The sequence below is a fragment of the Cucumis sativus genome, chromosome 6 (assembly GCF_000004075.3).
Source record: "Cucumis sativus cultivar 9930 chromosome 6, Cucumber_9930_V3, whole genome shotgun sequence".
Lineage (NCBI taxonomy): Eukaryota > Viridiplantae > Streptophyta > Magnoliopsida > Cucurbitales > Cucurbitaceae > Cucumis > Cucumis sativus.
This window is the reverse complement of record NC_026660.2, coordinates 29139706-29156526: the sequence shown is the minus strand read 5'-3', so window position 1 is coordinate 29156526 and position 16821 is coordinate 29139706. Positions and strand designations below refer to the sequence as shown.

Below are 16821 nucleotides of genomic sequence, written 5' to 3'. Positions count from 1 at the left end.
ATAAGAATATTGAATTCAATTCAATTGTTTTGTTTCATTCCACTTCGAAGTGACAAATTTAGGAGCGATAGCAATTCCAAGAATCATTTATTATCCTGATACAAATAAAAACAACAATCAAGTTCTGTTAAGAACAATCTTAAAATAGAATATGGGAGATGTTGAATTCCATCCATTGACATTGAAATAAAAAAAGCAGCAGAAATGGTATTAAAAAAGAACTCTATACAACTCTACCACCAACTACATTGTTCTCCAGCTCGAAACATCATTCATGGGGTGGGGGAGCCTAACTGTTAATTTAGGTGTGGAACATAAAATTAAAGGGTTAGCTTTGTTATAAAGTGAATTAATGAGTCTGCAGATCATGAAAACATTCCTGAATACCAGCCAATTTTCGACCTGAGCTCAATCAAATTAAATAAAATATTAACACAAAAAATATAAAGAAAATAAAACAAAATAAAATTCTGATCGGCCAATCTCAAACATGTTGGAGTGAACAAGTTGCCAAAGGAGAGCATTGAGCATGAACTACAGCCTTCTGCCACCTCTTTAACAAAAATGGCTTCAGCTTTAATGGGAGAAAATTTTCAACTAAAGCAGGCAGATATTCATGGCTCATCCCGGTTATCTTGGTCTCGAGGAAAAAAACATAAAGGTTAAGAGAGATGCAGTAACTGGATCTCCTCAGTATGAACATTCACGTGGAGTTCGTGTTGCTGGATATCAGAAGAAATTGAATGAAGGCATAAGAGCTGATCTTGCGGTTTGCCTCTTATTCTGATCGAGACAAGCAGAAGGCCATGTATTCTAAGTCCAACATGGTGACTCTTGATGGCCTTTAACCTCAAATATTCTGAAACGTGCTTTTACTAGAGGGTCAACAAATATGGAAGTCATTCATGGAGCAGAAGCTTTCGTGGAATATTTATTTAGTTTTTGGAAGATGTCTGTGGAAGTCCAGTTTCATTCGTTTTCCAGATCCATTGTCGCTAGGAAACTTGTTCATATCATTTGCAGATGAAGGGTCAGCCTTACAACGTGATACATAAATGTCTGCAAAAAAATATTTCGTATGTAAGCCAGAATAAACCACGGAGGTCGCTCATACTCTTCGCATTTTAGCTCTAATTGAAGCTTGCATTTCTAAACACATACATCACATGCCCAATACAGCAGCCAATGCTAAGAAAAAACCTTGGAGGAATTAAGAATAACAAATTTTTTTACCGATTGATCTAAATATAAAAGCTAAGTTGTCTAGATTGAGCCAAGTAGTTCAGACCTAGGCCAAAATGCAAAGAGTTATCATGTTTTAAAATCATTATAAACAGAGTATGCAAGACAATAACAATAATTTTAATATTCCAAACGACTGCAGACTATCTTGGAGAGACAATATTCATATCTAGATTGCTACAAACAACAAAATAAGGTATAACGTCAACAATATATAGCAAAAGATAAATGTTGTAAACATAAAATAGTATAAGAGAAGAAAGCAAAACTACTTACTAGCCAAATTCTTTATGGAACCTTCAGCTGCCTGTCGCTGAGCATCCCTTCTAGTATGGCCAATCCCTTCACCAATTTTTTCTCCTACAAACCAAGCCTACAAAAGCAAGGAGCAGGTTCACATGCTCTATAATCAGAACAAGTGGAGACAGGCAGGTCTTAAAAATTGAAAAATGTGATAAATAACCCGATGAGATAAGTACATGGAAAGTTAACAATGTAGGTCAAATCATTTGTTCAAAAAATGCTCCTATCCTTTCAAAATTTGCAATATTACTCGTGGACTTTAACAAGATTTAAAAAAAAATACATTTGGAGTAGAAATTTCAGGTTGAAATTGGAATGGTGTAGGGTGACCTATAATGGAAATTAGGATCAACCCACGCCACCATATCCTACAAGTCCCAATTTCCACTCAAATTCTAAAGGATATGTAGTCCAATGTATTTTTTATAATTGAAACTCTCATTAGAAAGAGACATTCAATGTATTTTTTATAATTGAAACTCTCACGACTGGATGGCCTTGATTTATTAAAGGGGGTATTTTTTATAATTCAGCCAAAAGCTTATCAGGATTAGTGTCTTGTATTTTGATGGAGAATTGATTTAACCTTGAGATATTTAATAATCAATTTCTTCATTTTACTATGGTATATAAGTCCTATTGGACAAGAAAAGGCCATCCAGTCATGAGACTTGGATTATTAATAAATCTAGAATTTTCGCATCTTCCCACATTTGGAATACACAACATTAATAGAGCAAAGCAGAAAACTCAGTGTTTGGCTCACTGCCTAGTAGTGGAACCTCTTCATAACCATTAGCAATGGGAAAGCTCTCAAAGCTCTTTTAGAGCCATAGTTAGTTTGGTTGTGATTTGGAGTAAACGCTCACTTCTTTTTCATTATTATAGTATTTCTTCTCTCCTCTCGAGTAGGGGATTTTTCTTCCCCAGCCTAGTTTTCTTCTTCTTCTTTAATACTAGATCAATTTTTAATAATAATAATAAAAGAAAAATAAAAGCAGAAACTCTCATTCATGTAGGCATTGAACTATCCAGTATCCAAAATATATTCCAAGGAAGAACCATAAAGAACATGAAGATAGAAATCATAAATTACCTCAACAGAAAACTGTAGATCTGTGCTGGGAACCAACCCTGGCTTAAATTCCACCTACAAGTTTTTTCAAATCTCAAGGACTGGCTAGAGATGGGTGTAACAAATGCATAATTGACAAACTTCAAATTTTTATGATGAGAAAAGTTGTCCCAATTACCTTGGTGCCAAACTTCATTGCAATTTCCTGTAGAGCTCCAACAGGAGTTTCACTCCAGATGGAGCGTCCAGATTCAATGTCATCATCCCGACTTCTTGAAGATGATTGATTCATTGGAATTTCCTCACCTATAAAATAGCAATACAGCATGCAGCATAACCTCAAAGAAATATAATAATGACTAATATGATAGTTATTAACAAAACGAAGAGTAGAAAAATAAAAATAATGATAAGTTTTGCTTTAAATTTGCAAGCCGATCAAGATGTAAATTTTCAGTTAGAGAACATTGTCACAATATCATCAATTAGAAATATTAAAATTCAAAATGTTAAACAAACTACAAATTATTCATTAAATATTACATAGATATTCTGCTACTAACAACATTCTAAAATATCGAACGATCTAAAAACTTTTAGTTTAGAAGTTAAATCGATAGAGATTTAAAGGATTTTATATTTAAACCTAAATAAACTAAAAAACTGGTATATTTGAATTCTATTTTGAGAAATGAAAATATTAGATTCAAAATCTGGAACACAACATCCATACACAATGAAAACAATGCATATAATCTCTAGGCCTAAATAAAAAATACAGAGTAATTGTGAGAGTAGATATGGAAATAATCCACAAGAAAATTCACCCTAAAGTAAAACACGTGGTTCACTAGGTTACAGGATGAAGGGTTTGACTCTTTTTGAATGCTAATCATTGAGAAAATGAAAGAGAGAGCCCCGAGTAATAACAGACAGACGAACTAATAATTACCTGAATATTTAAGATGAGAAGAAAAAAAAAAGAGAGAAATAAATAAAAACTATTAAAATTTGACGCCATAAAATTCAAAAAATGGACAAATTTAAGTGTCAAACTGCCATCTCACCTGAGAACGCAGGATAGCTAGATGGCCTTCGACTTACTCTCATACGATCATCTCTATAAAAAGCCTGCATGCATGATTAAAAAAGCATACTGAAGAATTATACAGCAGCTTTTCTCTTTGAAAAAAGGGGGAGTCAAAGCCAGGCAAAACATAGCCTAATTACCTCTTTTGGCAATCTCTGATTATCATGAGGAATTCTATCAGGTAGAATTGAATTGTCAACCTTGGCGAAAAATGAAGGATGATTTGACCTATGCTTCTCCCGCATCGGCATTGGTTCAGCATCTACAGGGAAATCTTTTCGTGCACTGCGATTTAGTTGCCTTGGGCTCATTTCTTCTTCCATTGGAGACCAATTTCCACGTGATTGAGCACGTGGAGCAGCAACCTGCTGTAATGGAGGAGGCCTTGCTGGAAATGCGGGTTCACTTGATAGACGCTCTCTCGTATCTTGCCCATGTTGCAATATAAGGAGTCTACGCCTTGTATCAGGATCTAATTCTGATTCTGGTACCTCACCCTCCTCTCTAGCGGGAGAACTTTGTAAACTTGGTTCATTTGGGGCCACATGAGCCACTGAGTTAACATGGGGAAGTGGCATGTTTGGAAAATATGGCATCGTCACCTGCTTTGGGGGAAGTGGAACAGAACAAGAAGCAGAAGCCATTGTATATTGAAGAGAAGAAACCCGTGGATCTGCACTGTTAATAGTTGAAGAAGCCAAAAATGCATCCTGGGGAAGATGGAAGAGGTATCCGTTTCATACATGTATATGTAAGACTGAGTACATGTGTATGACAGACAGATCTTGAAGTAACATGCAGGCAAAGTAATATGCAGGAACAATGACTAATTGATGCAGAGAGCTTACTGATTTCTTTATGTTTGCTCACTTCTTTAGTTCTTTGTAATTCTTGGACATCTATTTATCATAATTTTTATTGAATGAAGTTGCAAATTCTTTCCACTCCACAACTAACAATTGTTGGATGTAAATGTATAATGGTAACTTAAAAATTTTAGAACTAATTCATTCCTCCTAGTAGAATGTTATGCAAGATATTATTACACTCACTTCCCTTGACCTAATTAGTTCCCTGATATATGCAAATGAAAGTTTACTTATAACATCAAACAAGGACCAATCTTCGTCAGTACCTTCATTCTTCTATCAACTTCCATGTCTGGCATACCATCAAAAGTTGGCATATCTTTGTTTCCATTAGCAATAGAGTATTCATCCTGAAAAACATATAAGGGAAAAGATTGTTTTTTAGTACAACAATTGTGGTGATGAGGATTAGACCTCCCACCTATAGGGAAAAGCAGTAACACTAAATTTGATTATAACAATGACCTCACTATCAAACTAAGTTTGATTATTTTATGGGAAAGTAATTTGAGAAGGAATTCCTACTGACCTCTGAGACGAGATAGTTGCTCACATCCGGAGGAGAGGGAATATCGTTGACATCATCTTCATATGAGATATCAGAAATTTTTTGCAGTAGGATATCATCAAATTCCCTGAAGTCAGAGAAATGCCGCTATTAACAAAAGAAAACCAATAACATGCATGAACTTGGACCATCTCCCAGAGCTAAAACCTTAATTTGCAAATATTAAAAATAAGCATAGTAGAATTCATGTCCTTCGGTAAGAAACTTTAGCAGTCTTATGAATCTTACTTGAAAAAACCACCTCTAACATTGCAGGCAACATTCCTTGCTACACATAGAACAGGGATGGCATTATTTCCCTACCCAAAAAGAAAAAGAAACGTGAAATAAATCAGTGTTGCGTAATTTTTAAAGAATTTTTTCAAAATGAAATGCCAAATTACAAATAAGAATATACTTCAGCATTAGGGGCATAGTAAGGAGCAAATGCAGGAACAACGTGCACTCGAGGTTGATCCTTTTCATCCCATACTTTCAAACGATCATCGATTACCAGAGCCATCTTTGGGTGGCAAAACCCATCTTGGAAGACATTGAACAATGACTTCCTAGAACCTAAGGATATGGGCCAAAAGAATGTTAGCAAGAAAATTCAATTGAAAATCGCCAAAATGATAGAAAAACTATAAATCAGGACTTTAAGCAGTTTCGGAATTAGCTTCTTCATCAACAACCCTCGGAAAAATGTGCCACCGGTTTGGGAAGGAATATTTGTCTTCTTACGAAATTGGCTTAAACTTACCAGACTTAACACAAACAATGCGATCCAACAATTCCTTAGGATTTATCAAATTTGAATCCGGATCAAGGAGCCTCCACATCTCCAAAGCATAATCCCTTTCAGCCATTGTACACACATAGACCTCAAAACGCTTGCGGCCTCTTGCAGTCAAGTAGCTCCGAAGATCTTCCCATGCAGGTCTCAACCTCACAAGAACACTTGTATCACGAATCTATGAAATAATAGCAGTAGTTGAGCCAATATAACTTGCATTTAACGACTTCACAAAATAGCTTATGACTTTCATTGAGCAACTTATAAGTCTAAATGAAATATCATATAAAGAACTCAGACACCACTTAAATGAACCAAACCCTGTCTCAGGCAAACAACATCAGTTTGGATTAATTTTAATCATTACAGTAAAAAATAAACAGACAAATTAGGAGACTCTAAAAACAGAGAGAAAAAATATCCAACATGGATACTAGAAAAAAGGGTAATATGAATGCACATATGAGCAGTTGAAGTGAAAAACAAGTGTAAGTGAATTGTTTGATGGTCCTTGCATCCTTGGAAAGTGGAAGCAAATAGATAGCATGGTTTAAATCTAGTTACCTGGGGGTTGATACGAGTTAGAATGATATTTTTTTCATGCAACCGTATCAGAGGTCGAACAACAGGTTGATGATTGTCAGACAATGCTGGCACTACTTCCGATTGACTTTTAATCACTTTTCCATTTTCTATAACCTGGTCATTTTCAGCATATTGCTTCAGAATTATCTTGTCATCTTGATATCGCTTAACCTCTGCCAGCATGCCATTAGCGCGCTGTGGGTCTACCTCACTGCTTATTTTCCGCTGCAGGGCTTCAATTCTATCCTCGAACGAACGCATTGTATTTGCAACCACAAGTGTCTCATCAAGATCAAATACAATGCCAAGACATCTAAGATTCAACATGTCAAGACAAGAATTGTAGAGTCCCATTGCAACGTTGAAGCCCCAGAAACATGGATACTGCTTGTCAAGATCTCTAGAAAACATGGCTACCAAATGTAGCTCCTCCACCCCAAACATCATTATAGCAGTCTGTTGAAACAAATCCAAATCATCAGTGTTTGCAACACATCCATATCAAAAACAACCAACTGAGGAAGAATATGCCATCCCATTGACAAAAAACAATGCAGAAATGCTTCCAACTTTACAAAACAACAAAACCATAAGTAATATTAGAAGTTTGAAAAAAAGAATCCAGGGGGCAATCAAGTTTTCTCATGCTATTAACTTTGACACCAATTTTCAGCTTATTGAAACAATTGTTTTAATTTTCTTGCAGAACAAAATCACAAGTTTACCACCAAAATGAAACTACCAGCAGCATAATCTTCAAAATAACGTCACCAGCCGGAAAGAGCAAGAAAACAGGAGGAAGCAAATAGCTGAACTTCCTATGAACTAAAAGTTTAGGAGTCAGCTTTGCCCATTTTACATTCCCATTTTCTTCCATAGGTGTCTAACCAAGACAGGTAGAAAGACAATTTAGGATAAGTTGCAGATATCATAGAAATTTCACAAAATGTCAGGCAGAATTCCAGCACCATTCTCAATTTAAGGTTGCAAAATTTTCTCAAAATGATTGGAATGTTTACAATCTAATCCTTGTAAGATGAACAAAGTTGGGTTTAGAATTAAGATTTTGTTTAACTCATTGGTTTTAATCTCTGTCTCTGTCTTTTTCTCTCTCTTCGTACTTTAGTCTTTTGGTCTCCTTTCTTATATTCGAGTTATGTTTTTATACCTTATTCTCCATGATACACGAGGAATGCAAAAGATTGAGCGGCGTGTCCTGTGACTGCGAGGTCTTTGACTCCATTTTGAAGCAAATTCCAGAGGCTGCAATGGTATGAAGCACTGCAAGTGGTGGGCACCTCTCACTGGGTTGCGAGAAGTGAGTTATTCTGATTTCCTTCACTTCGATGTTCTTGTAGCCATTCTTTTCTTCTGGGTAAATCTCTACATCTCCCAGTAGCTCATCCCCATGGTAAACCACCGATTTATACATTCTTCCCCACCAATCTCCTTCCTCTCAATATTTCACTGTTTCGCTTTATGCCTCCAGAAATTTCATCAAGTTTCTATATAATCCCATGGGGTTTCAATGATTTCCTTTCCAGACAATAAGAAATTAAAAAAAAAAGATCATGAATCGTCCTGAATGCTTTAGATTTGATCCAGTTTTCTTACTCTTTTTCTTTTTTCCAAATTTAAAACATCGATCCGTCAAGAAACAACAGAACAAAACAAGATTTGGGTTCTTCTTTTTCCCATGATAGGAAAAAAATTTAAGATCCTGATTGATGATGATGATGATGATGATGAAGATGATGAACCAAAAAGAAAAAACGAAAATTTTGTTTCCAATGAACTCGATCTGTGGTTTGGGAAAACTCTTATTTTATCTGCTGCTAGGGCTCGTATTTTTGGCGATAACGAAGGACTCTGTCAATGACATGAAACCCTAGATCGAGAAAGCGAAAGGTCAAAATTTCACACTTCCACTTCCCGAAGATTAGACTCTTTAAATAATTTAATCTATTAATTAATTAAATCCATTAGACCTAATTAATATGCCTCCCTCTTCTTCTTCCTCTTCCTCTTCCTCCTCTTTCATTAATTCCTTTTTATAACCTTTCTTTTTCTTTTTCCTCTCTATAATTTTCTATTTTCTACCCTTAACTATAATTGTTTGAGGCTTTGCCTTTGGTTTCTTTACATTTTTTAAGGGGTAAGTCTTGTAATTAATTAGCTTATTCGTGGTCTAAATGTAAACCCAAATTATTGTTTTGGGGGCCGGAATTTGTATTTTGTCCATTTGCTTGCTTTTACGCCCAGGGGAGAATCATACTCTTCCTTTTTCTACTTTTACGTTTAATTCATTTAATTTCATTACTCCTTTATTTATTGGATACTAATGGTTTGATTATTTATTTATTTATTAATTAGGAGTAAATACAATGAAGTTAATCCAATCTAAATCAACCATCTTGATTCTTATCAATTTACCTTCGGATTGTGTATTGGTATTTTACGCATTTTTATAAAAACCATATCCAAATTAAAGTATTTCCTATGTTGAAAATACCCTTCAATCAATTTTAAATTTAATATCTCTAATCTAATTTACGGTTAAATTTACTTTTTATTTAAAATTATTTTGGTGATTTTGAACGAGATTATCTTTAAATTAGGTACAAATTGCAAATAATTAGTGTAAACTTAAAAGTGAAGAAAAGTTGTATTATCTAGAACATTGGAAGTTTATGGATTTATTATATAGTTTAGCAGTCGGAGGAAGTAAATTAATCGATTTTCTCAATGCCTAAATTGGAACATCGCATTTCTTTTCTCTCATTTTTGTTTTTATAACCAAAATTTACTATTCTTTTTTTAAACTTTTTTTTTTCTGTTTTCTAAAAATGAGTTTTCTAATTTTGGTTTATCAGTTTTTAATTGTTTTGGCATAAATGGTAAAAAGTTGTAATTATTTTTAATGTATAGTTAAAACGTGTAGACTTCGTTCAGTAATTATTTAATTTTTAGATTTTATGTTTTAAAATCATCAATTTCTGATTATTTCGTTCAAATGTATTAGCTTAAACAGTTGAATTTTCATCCAATTTCTTTATTTAAAAAACTAGTTTGTTAGTTTTAAAAAGTTGGCTTGTTTCTGTAAAAACATGTAGAAATTAGAAAGTATATAACGATGAGTGTTTATTGATTTAGTTTTTACAAACTTAAAACAAAAAATCAACACATGCTCAATAACTATTTTGTTTTTAAAATTGTCTTTATTTTCTTACAATTCATATTCATTGGTTTCAGATTATGAATTTCCAAAAATAAAAACTAATTTTTTTATTTTTCAAAATTTAGCTTCACATGAAAGTGCTGTTTATGGAATTTAATTTTATAAATAAAAAAAAGCCGAAAATCAAATAATTACCCGACGAGAATCAAATGGAAAATACCAAATCTGCCCAATTTGCATGAATTGCCTTCCAAATTGTTAAAACAAGTGTACGTATATTCGATTATCTGAAAATAATATGATGTTGTCACTATAATCGATGTGACTTATTCAACCCATCACAAACTTTTCAACCGAGAAATCTATGGTCGTCCTTTATTCCTTCTATATATCCTAAGTGGTTCATTCACGTGATATTTTTTGGAAAGTGATTTATACAATCTTTTAATTTTGAAAATCAACTTGTAATTTTAATATAATTACGAAGATTATGAATTCACGTGGAAGAAGACATTGAAACAAAATCAAATGATTTTATATATTAGTTTCTTCACCATGCATGTCTTTGACGTATTTAGGTTTTCTTTTTTTTTCTTGTTTCTGTTGGGTCTTTTCAAGTATAATAAAAGACCACGAAATATTAACACAAACGATACAATTTCACTAAATTCGGAATATGATGATTTACCCACAAATTTGGGTAAATATGTACCAAAAAAATTAATTTCTTTAACAAATTTTATCGTTTGTTAGACCAAGACTTGTAACCATGGCTTGAAATGGATTATTTTAGTCCTTAGTTGTTTCGAACTAGTAATTTATCAGGCCAAATCACTAAAAAAATTATCAGTGCAAAATGTAAGGAAAAATTCAATAAAGAAGACCTCATCAATCAAACAACTTGGTAATTTTCCGCAATCAACTGTGTCCTCTGAACATATTTGGGAGGAGCCCCGCCCCTAAGAGGCAAAATGTTGACAACCTGAAACAAGGGAGTTTACAAACCAATGCTTTAGTAAATGCTGGAAATATCGAATCAAGAATGAGAATAAGCGTAGTTAAAATCTCATTTTCTCTCTACAGAATAAAATGATGCGAGTGAATGAGAGAAGAAGTCAGTTTAGTTCGACGGGTTTCTAGATCGTAGAAGTGTTTGGTTAGTCTAATAAACTTTCTGTTCTAATTAAATCACATCCAGTTCCATCGACACTAGTTCTTACGGGAACTCTCAAATTCACTGTTATTTCCACTCTAATGCAACTGTCAATTTAGTTGTGATTACCACTTAAAATCTAGGTGTCAGTGCAATTATTAATGAGATTATTCCACACACAAGGACAGGATATAACGGTTATTGAGAGGTTTGTAATTAATATCCGATTTCAAGTAGAGGACAGAACAAGAAAAAACCTTCAGGTCGCTAAATGTGCTAGCTGCTGAAAACCGAACAGAAATGGGGAAAAATACTGATGAATCGGCTGGAGGAACAACAAACTCCATGGATCCACTGTCAAGATGATGGAGCAGATTAATAAACACAAGCATGCAATTATAATAGGGTAACAACGTCTAGCGAAGAGAGAATCCAAACACAACATACCTGCGGTTTGAGTTATCAATGAGAACTATAGACCATTCCAAGACAGAATTTCTGGAATCGAACCTGCAGGTTGAGGAAAAACAGGTGTTAAATGGGTCTTTGAATTCAAAAGGATATCTGTTTGGATCCGCTTCATTAGGGTCATGTAATTGATATATTCAAAAAATCGTTACAAGTTTTGCCTTTCAGAAGGTTCTCAACATTGAGACTTGTTAAATAAAATTTTACGAAATTGTTTCTTTTTTCCATGTCCCATTTTAATGAACACAAGCGAGCTTTAAAAAGTTACTTTATTACTTTAGTAAAACGTATTTCATAGTTCAACAAGGACAGTCCCATTTCGATCAAAGAATTGATGTAACGAAAGAATATAAATCAGGTGAAAATTAAGAGACTAGAGATCAATCTATACCTCCACTCTCCATCAATCTGCCTTACACTGGGTGCCTCACGAAGAGCGGGAAGAGGCACTGAGACGACGACATTCCGCAGGTCAAACATTGATGAAGCTTCATATTCAATGCTAACATAGGTTTCATTTCCAGAAACAGAGGGCCAGCAGTTGACTGCAACAACGGAAGCCTCATCATAAGTATAGTATAACTTTTTAAAAATATATATAATAGAAAACTGTATGAAAAAGATTCAGACTCACTTGTTAATGGTACCATTGATTCATCATTGCTTTGCATTCTCCACTTCAAGAGACCAACTCCAGCATCACTGCCTTGACCCGTAGGAAATGGCCTGTTGGGATCCTTCAGGCCTAGAATGTTTTCATTGGAAAATAACTCTTTGTTCATGTTAGGATGAGTTTTGAAAAGGATGCCAGGGTTTCCACCAGTCTCAATCTGAAAACAAGGTAACGAATCAAGATCGTGAAACAAATAACAAGATCAGCAATGTAAATCAAATCAAAATAACACTACAAGAAAAAGATGAGACAAAAGGCAGTGCCCGAGAGATGGTTCAAAATCCTATAGGAACAACCTTAAAATCAAAATTGTCCCAAGTGCCAAATTTGTGAACAATCCAACGATGAAAATCTTTTAGCTTCATACACATTTGAAGGAAAGTTTATAAGGTGTGCAAGAAATCAATTAATATAAGTAGTCAAACAGTGGAAATTGTAGGATATGTGTTGGGGATACCAATCACCTAGAGAAGTTGTAGTGTTTATTATACAGCATCCTTGATGTAAAGTGAACCAAAGTACCTGAACTTGAATGTGGGAATCTTCTTGGTTGAGAATTTGAAGGGACAATGTTCCCTGAAGGTCAAAGTTACTAACTCCACCATCTCGTTTCAGGGACACATTGAGTTTCTCCTCAACAGATAGAGTAACAGGATCAGTTGGGGGTGGGACAGCTGATTTAGACGGACCAACACTTGGCTGTACATCTTCAACTATTACTTCACCTTCTGCCTTCAAAGATTCCAAGAATTGATTTGTCCTTTGGGATTTACCAAGCTGCATGCCAAGGCCTTTGGGGGGAGCAGTAGCAGATGAAGGTGGACGGCCTAATAACAAACATAAAAGGTAGAACGGTAAGCGTCCACTTAATACGTGACAATATTCATTGGCCATAAAATATATGACAAATTACTGAGAGAACGTTGGTAGCGTATATGACGTTGATGCAAGGACAAGTGACTGCTTACAAATATGTGTAACAAACCAACAACTCATCATAGATAACATTCATAAAATGTGCATTTAAACAAAGAGCAACCTTTAGGCTTGCTAGAAAAGGACTCAACATCTGCACCCAATCCAAAACCAGAACTGCTACCAAAACCACCTCCACCACCTGATGATATGCCCATGTCACTGAGGCCATTATCAATCTTTCCTGATCCCATAGACTGTAAAGACATAAAGCCTCCTTTGTCACCCCTATTCTTTTCAATCTGCAATACATATGACAAATGATCAAATTTTATGTTATTTTTGAGAAAACAAATTGTTGTTTTCAAAAAAAAAAATTAGTTGCGGAAAAAAAATGATGAAGGGCACGTAAAGAAGACCTTGCTTTTGTCAATCTCACTTGCTTTCCGCTTCATGACATCCTTAGTTTCATTGATCTTGCTCTGCAGTACCAACTTGTGCAACTTCTCTTCGTGGCTCTCCATCTCACAGTACTGCTTAACCTGGGCAACAGTCACGTTTTCCTTGTGCCCAAGAGAAATAACTTCATCGAAAGCAAAAATCAAATCAAAAGCTGTCTTGCAGATTCCCTCTTCATCCATAGAGAGTGAATATTCAGGCACCTAGAATCACTTAAGGACTCCAACATAACTCCATTCTCAGAGCGTTTAACACAAACATTTGTAAAGCACCATCTTACCATGCAAACAAAAATCCCACACATACACACCTAAGAGAGTATACACATACACATGATGGAGGGTACCCCTATTAGCAGACCTGAAAAAATATTCTTATTCTTAAAAGAAAAACATATGATCTTACCAGAAAAGACTTGATTTTGTTTCATATAAGATGAACTATATAACATTTTATTTTCCTTTGCAGTCTAGAGTTCATCTCTTCATTATACAATACATCGTCAATAAGCGTTTGCTTTGTTCTAACGTATGCAAACTTTGCTAGTCCCCATGAAAGATCACGAGCCAACATACCCAAATTCAACACAAGATCAACATTAACAACAATAAAAATAAGCATAGGCCAGCTCAAAAAAGGATACAAGCTTAGAAAGGAGCCTTAAGGTGTCCAAATCTTCAAGGATGTTGCTCTGTTTATTTGTAACAAGAAGCAAGTACAGAGCTTCTATTGGATGGTAAACATAGCGAACATTTTCTGTCTCCACATATGTATGTTGTTTTCCAGTTCCAACCAACTTTGGGAAAGCAGCAAGAAGGCCCTCAATTCTGATTCTAGACATATCAACAAACTGTCTGGAAATAAGAACTGCAAAAAGAATGCATCCAAAAGGGCAGCCTTGTAAATAGTAGCTAAAATTTATCAAAGACTTGAAAATAAAATTTTAAGGGAGAAAAGGTGTGTGTTTGTGCCCATGTGAGAGGGGCTAACGAGTATAAAGTGTAAGAAGCTAACTATGAAAACCATCATTATGAAAAATAAAAATAAAAATAAAGAGTATTGTTGAAGAATGGGTAAAGGAAGTATCTCACCTTTCCCAGACTTGCTAACAATGGATGCAGCAAGAACAACCTATGCAACATATATAACATTTGTCAAAATAAAGGGGGGAAAAGATAAATTCATGAAACCCAGAGTCAAAAGTATGCCACCGGGAGAGAGAAAGAGCAAGAACAAGAAACAATATGCAATCAAATACACGATAAAATCCAGCTTAAAAAAAAGAGAAATCACTAATAATCTTCACGAGCAAGATGCTCAAGCTAATTCCCATCACAATTCTAAAGTAAACTAAAGTGTGCATGATATTTCAGTGACACCAAACAAAATATATATGTAGCCCGATCCATTAATCTCAAACGCTTTCACAAGAGTTTCTGAATGACACAGTCAAAGTTAGGAAGTATCCAGCATCTTGATTATTTACAGTAATGAATAATTCTGATAGTATATAACATTGTATCCATACAAAATTTCATATAATAGCATTGCTGAATTCACCCCTCAACGTTCATAAACTTCAACTCGTTATAACAAGAAAGCACTAATAAATTAATTAATGGGGAGGCAATTAAAAAATAAAATAAAATAAAATATTGTTGATAATTTCAATAAATTTACAAAAGAACGCGGACAAAAAGAGACAATAAATGGTTCAATAACATAAATTCCTTTACCATTTTTAACTGTATGAGAATGCAAACCAACAATCAGTAACTTCAGATAGGAGAGATTTTGTCTTCCGCACCTAGGAATGAAATAATACTTGTAAGGAAAAAAAAGAAAAATAAAACCTCAAGAGCTTGATAAAGAATGTTTGAATATGAAATATCAATTAAAGTGCGTGAAATATGAAACTATCAACATCAATCACCTTGAAATAAAATGCATACACAAAGTTTCTTTTCTACATTCTTTGCCCTAATTATTTATGTATAGCCATGCTATAAATCAAACTTCACTTAAAACTACATTACTACGAAAGACCTTAGACCACGGAAGGTCTTTGAGATCAGGCCGACATTCGCGGGGAGGGGAAAGGACGAAGAAGAAAAGTAAGGGATCCGAAGCAGAAACTCCCGTTATTAATTCCCACAAACTACATCAATTATAAATCAACAATCAAAGTCATGTAGGCAATCCAGACACTGTCAAAAATTCACAAATTACAGAAAATCCAAATTTGCAAGCATTATAATGTACAGATCATATCGGCAACGAAACAACGGAAATTGCATGCAGAATCCAAATCCATCTCACAAAATTAAAAAAGAAAAGAAACAAAGCAGTACAAAATTGCAAGATTGGTAGGGAGATAAACAAACAGCAGATAGAGAGAGAGAGAGAGAGAGTGATTCAAACCAGGAATTTGTGGAATTGATGAGTTAATTGAGCGACGAGGTAGAGATCTGAATCGGAGAGCTGTGGCTGAGGGAAGGAGAGACTGATCTATTTACCCTCCAAATGAAACATTACACTTCGACGTTAAGTTTCGAAATGTCAAGTATTTAACTTCCAATTGATTGACTCGATCGATTGCTTTTTTTATTTTTAAGGCAAAACATTACAACAGGTTCTTACCAACATTTTTAATTATCATTTTAAAAATAGATAACAAAAAAAAAAAAAATCTTTTATGAAATGTATATTTACATTATAGTTTCTAATTTATGTTTTTCTAGAAACAATAAATAAGTAGACGAACATGATAAGTTAGAAAATGTCTACAAATAATTTAAGAAAATGTACAATATTGTGAAAAAAAAGTGCTACTATAGTACTATTTAAGAAAAACAATGTTCTATATATATATATAAAAAAAGACTTTTAAGATTATTTTATTATAATTATTGTTTCATATTTAAATATCCAACCTCAAACATAGGGAGTACGTATTTATTTGCGAGGCTCGTTGACGAAGTGAATAAATTATATTAAATAACCAAACCATGATTATTTGATAAATTAATTTGTCTCTTTATTGATTGATAATTTTGGCGTAGATCTACTTATCGAAGTATTGTTGTGATAGATAAGTCTACTACAACATTCACTACTCTACAATACTGTAACACATTTGATCAATGATTGACTAATCATATTCTATATTATTAAGCTTAATCATATTAATTATTATGCTTTTAGAAAAGTTAGCTATAAAATATGCTTTAAGATTAACCAATTTCAAATTTTGTTTATTTGTTGGTTGTAATCTAGGTATGGATGTTTTTAAATATTAAATTCTATATATGTTTAAATTATATTTCAATAACAAAATTTAAGTTTAAATACATATTAAAAGTTAAGGATATATTTGAAATTTTTTTAAAGTTCAAGACCAAATAGACATAAACGTTCACGTTGAATGATCAAAACTTTTAATTTGAGTTTAAAAAATAAATAGCAAAG

At 33.9% G+C, this 16821-nt stretch overlaps 2 protein-coding genes across 2 annotated transcripts; both read right to left on the bottom strand.

Moving 5' to 3' along the window:
- Positions 1-159: 159 nt before the first annotated feature.
- Positions 160-8774, bottom strand: LOC101208048 (RNA polymerase II C-terminal domain phosphatase-like 1). The gene is made up of 13 exons (XM_004134670.3): positions 7676-8774; positions 6487-6963; positions 5890-6100; positions 5545-5702; positions 5376-5446; positions 5109-5214; positions 4846-4929; positions 3851-4420; positions 3688-3751; positions 2799-2926; positions 2642-2695; positions 1519-1615; positions 160-1059 (listed from the first exon to the last, which is right to left on the bottom strand). Exons 1-13 carry the CDS (start codon positions 7937-7939, stop codon positions 932-934), a joined length of 2412 nt encoding a protein of 803 aa, XP_004134718.1. The 5' UTR covers positions 7940-8774; the 3' UTR covers positions 160-931.
- Positions 8775-10325: 1551 nt separating this feature from the next.
- On the bottom strand, positions 10326-15927 carry LOC101208292 (coatomer subunit delta). The gene is made up of 12 exons (XM_004134671.3): positions 15775-15927; positions 15090-15160; positions 14445-14484; positions 13997-14220; positions 13314-13556; positions 13019-13196; positions 12502-12806; positions 11941-12136; positions 11698-11851; positions 11286-11348; positions 11096-11192; positions 10326-10667 (listed from the first exon to the last, which is right to left on the bottom strand). The coding sequence occupies exons 2-12, from the start codon at positions 15090-15092 to the stop codon at positions 10578-10580; spliced, it is 1593 nt and encodes a 530-aa protein (XP_004134719.1). The 5' UTR covers positions 15093-15160; positions 15775-15927; the 3' UTR covers positions 10326-10577.
- Between the last annotated feature and the right edge of the window lie 894 nt (positions 15928-16821).